The sequence below is a fragment of the Saprolegnia parasitica genome, assembly GCF_000151545.1.
Source record: "Saprolegnia parasitica CBS 223.65 unplaced genomic scaffold supercont2.625, whole genome shotgun sequence".
In the NCBI taxonomy this organism is placed as follows: domain Eukaryota; phylum Oomycota; class Saprolegniomycetes; order Saprolegniales; family Saprolegniaceae; genus Saprolegnia; species Saprolegnia parasitica.
In genome coordinates, this window is record NW_012157019.1 from 59 (window position 1) to 4,433 (window position 4,375).

At 56.9% G+C, this 4,375-nt stretch overlaps 2 protein-coding genes across 2 annotated transcripts; one reads left to right on the forward strand and one right to left on the reverse strand.

Moving 5' to 3' along the window:
- Positions 1–223: 223 nt before the first annotated feature.
- Positions 224–1,023, reverse strand: SPRG_17540 (methylase; the record flags this gene model as incomplete). The annotated part of the gene is made up of 4 exons (XM_012356877.1): positions 224–313; positions 358–459; positions 509–581; positions 629–1,023. 4 exons carry the CDS (start codon positions 1,021–1,023, stop codon positions 224–226), a joined length of 660 nt encoding a protein of 219 aa, XP_012212267.1.
- Positions 1,024–2,112: 1,089 nt separating this feature from the next.
- On the forward strand, positions 2,113–4,369 carry SPRG_17541 (hypothetical protein; the record flags this gene model as incomplete). Its single annotated transcript, XM_012356878.1, has 9 exons — positions 2,113–2,643; positions 2,689–2,846; positions 2,892–3,078; positions 3,123–3,262; positions 3,310–3,430; positions 3,478–3,567; positions 3,638–3,784; positions 3,834–4,027; positions 4,078–4,369. 9 exons carry the CDS (start codon positions 2,113–2,115, stop codon positions 4,367–4,369), a joined length of 1,860 nt encoding a protein of 619 aa, XP_012212268.1.
- Between the last annotated feature and the right edge of the window lie 6 nt (positions 4,370–4,375).

The following is a 4,375-nucleotide window of genomic DNA, read 5'->3' on the forward strand; positions in this document are numbered from 1 at the left end:
GCCAACAAAAAACCTTGACCTGGAAATCGAAGGTCGCTGCCGCCAACCCACACCTTGTAAATGTCGATGCAAAGTTAGTCATGCGTGCTGATACTCCATGACCTACGATGATGGCCGTGGCCTTCGTCGATGTTCCCATGATGGAGCGCAAGATGCGTTCTCCTCAGTAAAAGCAGACTCGCAGCCACGATATGTGGAATACAAAGAACGTCGTTAGGAATGCTTACGCCTCGGCCACGACCTCCTGGATCGACTGCCGCGCAAATTTAAGGATCGAGAGGCGTTCGTTGAACGCTTGGCGCGACCGCACGACCTACAATCTCCATGGTGTTGCCTACATAAGATTGAAAGTGGTACTGTCGTGGAAAAGCCGCTGGCAGCCATGATCCGCGCAATGTCTTTGGGTCGGTTCTCGGCCACAATGACCATGTAAAAGACGCCCATCGGCGACAAGAGGTGCTACCAAAGATGGTTTGCCACCAAAAGAGTCGCGAATATGTCAGTGCACCTGAACGAGAGGTAGGAGCCGGTCAATGACCTCGCGCCCGTGCAAGCCGCCGGCCCACGCCGCCTCGATGCCCCTATCCATCACTTATATGTCAGCTATTCAAAGCGAATCGTGCAGTACGTGGAGCCAACTTCTTCGGACGGCGTCGGGACATACGGCGGGTTGAAGAGGAGCACGTCGACTTGGTGGCGCAGCTGCAGTTGTGTGAGCAGATCCATGCGCACAATCTCAATGTTGTGGATGGCATTGAGTCGTGCGGTTTCTTTCGTACACGCCGTCGCTTCGTCGTTGATGTCAACCGCCAAGAGCAGCGCGGGCTGATCGATCGACGCGAGTTGCTTCATGGTGTAGACACCAACCACGCCCGAGCCCGGGCCAAGCTCCAGCACGAGCGATGGAATAAGGTCGGCTAGGAAGGGCGTCTCGTCTTGGATCGCATCGAGGAAGAGATATGTGTCTTCGGCCGGCTCGTACACGTCGCCGAGGACGTCGGGCGTTGTTGGCACGGCTGCCATTTTGCTGCTTGCAATTCATTGGCCCCGCCAAAATGCACTTTCTATCGCGCTTAAATCGCATGTTCTCATCTCGATTTTACTATAGACATATTCCAGTTTTCTATTTCGAAATTAAAATATGCTAAACAGTCGCCCACCTAAGCCGTGTGCTTGGATTGGGTGATCGAAAACACTGGATTGGAACGGCGCATACACTGTTTGCGAGCGATCCCAATCGTGCCGTCCTGTTGGCTTTGCGCGTCATTGCCTGTGCTTCAACGCAGTCGCTACACAAAAGTAGACACGTGACACAACTTCCCGCTGCCGCGCTCGCGATACGGGCAGCAACTGCTGCTCGACTGCATATCCGCCACTTGGCTCGTCGCGCTGTGGTGCCATCTCTTGCCGCGTCGCTGGTCGCTCTACGCGAAGACCCTTGGCGTGCACGCTACCAAGTCCCTCGCACAATCTCGAATCACGACCACTAACGCTTCTCGCTGACGCACCGGCCAAGGTCTCACGAGCGCATTAGAAAGTCCACCATATCTTTATAATTGCATGTAATATATAACTCAGTTCAACAACAAAAGTAGACACGACTTTACGAAGTGATAGAGGAGTGGCTTACGTGCGTGCCCAGCTCAACCCTTCTTGTCCATCCTACTGTTCGAGACGCTGGCGACAAGGATACGACAAAATGAGCAGCTCAAGTCGTAGCCAGCTGCGCTGAAGTTGAGCTCCGCTGACTGGAGCACGCTCAGCAGAATGCGTGCACTTACAGGTACTACATCACAAAAGTCAACGTTTACAGTCCTCGAGCCACAACCAGTCTCGTAGCGATCCAGCCAAGGTCAATACTATGCCCACGCTAAAATCCTGGCATGAGGATACCAGTAGGATGCATCTGCCTCCGAGCTTCGGTGGCGGCCACCTCATGACCAGTGGATCCCTGGCCACCGTGCCAGAGTCGATCAGCTACCACGCGCATCTCGACTGCAACCACTTGACATAAATTGAACGCTCCGCAATATCTTTGATTCCGGATACGATTGTCGTATCCGGAATACATCCAAAACGGTTTTCAAGCAGTCGGTGACTGCTTTGACGAAGATGAGCTTCTCGGGTCGGTCCTCGGGCAGCGGGAGCAGCGACATGACGCAGCAGACGAACGGGCGCTGCTACATCCCGACGGTCCTCTCCATGCTCCGCGACGACTGGATCCACCAGCGCATGCGGCAGCGGGCCTCCGAGTACATGGAGGAGAAGGAGATATCGCTCTGGGCGGGCACCTTCAACGTCAACGCCAAGAAGCCCGTCTCGGTCGCCGAGGCCATGAAGCTCTTGCCGTGGCTTCAGCCGACGCGCGGCCTCCCAGACGTCGTCGCCGTCGGGTTCCAGGAAATCGTCGATCTCAACGCGGTCAACGTGGTCGTCAACAACATGACGGCGACGCGCAGCCAGCAGTGGGAAGAGTCGCTTTCGGCCGCGCTCAACGGTCACATGTCCAACGACGCTTACGACGTCGTGCTGCACAAGCACCTCGTGGGCATCCTCCTCATCGTCTTTGTCAAGCGCGAGCACACGCCGTTTGTGTCGGATGTCATGGGCGCGACGGCCGGCGTTGGCATCATGGGCGTCATGGTACTACATCTCCACCTCGCCATGCGCCTCTTATGGCGCGTTTAGGGCAACAAGGGCGGCGTCGCCGTGCGCCTTCGACTCTACGACAGCACGCTCTGCTTCGTCTGCTCGCACCTCGCGGCCCACACGCACAACGTCTCGGGGCGCAACGCGGACTTTGCCAACATTTTGTCCAAGATTGAGTTTCGCGACGCCGACGAGGGGTACTCGCGCTCGCATCAAGCGAGGCGTCTCATCCCAGCACGTAGGGTCCAGGAGCTCTTGCCGTCGCCGACGGCGGGCCATGGCATGGGGCTAGGCATCCCCAACCACGACTTTATCTTTTGGATCGGCGATTTGAACTACCGCCTCGTCGAGGACAGCAGCTTGACGATCGAAGACTGCTTTTTGCACGTCGAGAAGCGGAATCTGGACTACCTCCTCGCCCGGGAACAGGTGCGTCCTACCCTTCTACTGTAGTATTGCTAGCGCTACCTTAGCTCTTGATCGAGATGGACAAGGGCAACGTCTTCCAAGGCTTCCAAGAAGGCGCGATCAAGTTTCCGCCCACGTACAAGTTTCAAGCCGGCACGTCGTTTTACGACCGCCGACCCGACAAGAAAGTGCGGGCTCCCGCGTGGTACGATCATCAAAGCCTCTGTACCGTGCAGCATTACGACACTGCAGGTGCGACCGCGTTCTCTGGAAGGCCAAGGACCCGTCGGCCGTGCGGCAATTGTACTACGGCACGGTGATGGAGCTTGACGTGTCCGACCACAAGCCCGTCGCCGCCACGTTCCAAGCCAAGGTGGGTGCTTGGCCGACTGCAATGTGATGCTATCCACTGCGCATCAGATTCAGCACGAAGTCGAGGCCAAGAAGGAGGTCGTCCAGCGCGAAGTGAGTCGCGACTTTGACAAGTGGGAGTCGGACAACAAACCCAAGGTAAGAATAGTCCCATCCTCCATCTCTATGATGGACTTGTACAGAGTTATGGATGACGAAATTCCCATAGATTCTGATTTCCGACAGCGGCCTCATGGAGTTCGAGCACGTGACGTACCTCGTGCCGCAGACGAAATCGTTTACGCTTGAAAACGTCGGCGTCGTGCCCGCGCACTTTAAATTCACGCCCAAGCTCCACGAGCCCGCCATCTCCAAGGTAGCACCGTGTCGTCCAAAGGAAGCATCCTAAAGCCAAGGTGTGGTAGAGCTGGCTGAGCGTCTCGCCAGCATACGGCGTCCTCGCGCCCAAGGAGCGCGTCCAGCTGCAATTCACGGTGCTTGTGACCCACCACACGGTGCATTTGCTTTCGAGCGGCCAAGACACGCTCGACGATACGCTCATTTTGCGCGTCGCCAACGGGGCCGACCACTTTCTCGTCGTCTCAGGCTCGTTCTTGCCGTTCGTTTCTGCTTGCGCTTATAATGACGTCTCATGCAATGCATGCATAGCACGTGCTTTGGTGCGTCCTTGGAGCAGCTTGTCGTGCGCCTCGAGCCCGTGCGCAAGCAGCTGGCGATCAAGCGCGACGTGACGAGCGTCCAAAAGATCCCCAAAGAGCTCTGGCGCATGGTCGACGACCTCTTTACACACGGCCTGCGCACGCCCAATTTGTTTCTGGACGCGCCCCTCAAGGACGCGGACGCTGCGGGCATTCGCGACGCCCTCGACGCTGGCACTGCTTTCCACCCGCATCGGTGCGTCACTCTACATGGAGCGACGCTCATGCTGTATGGTGTCTAGGCCGCA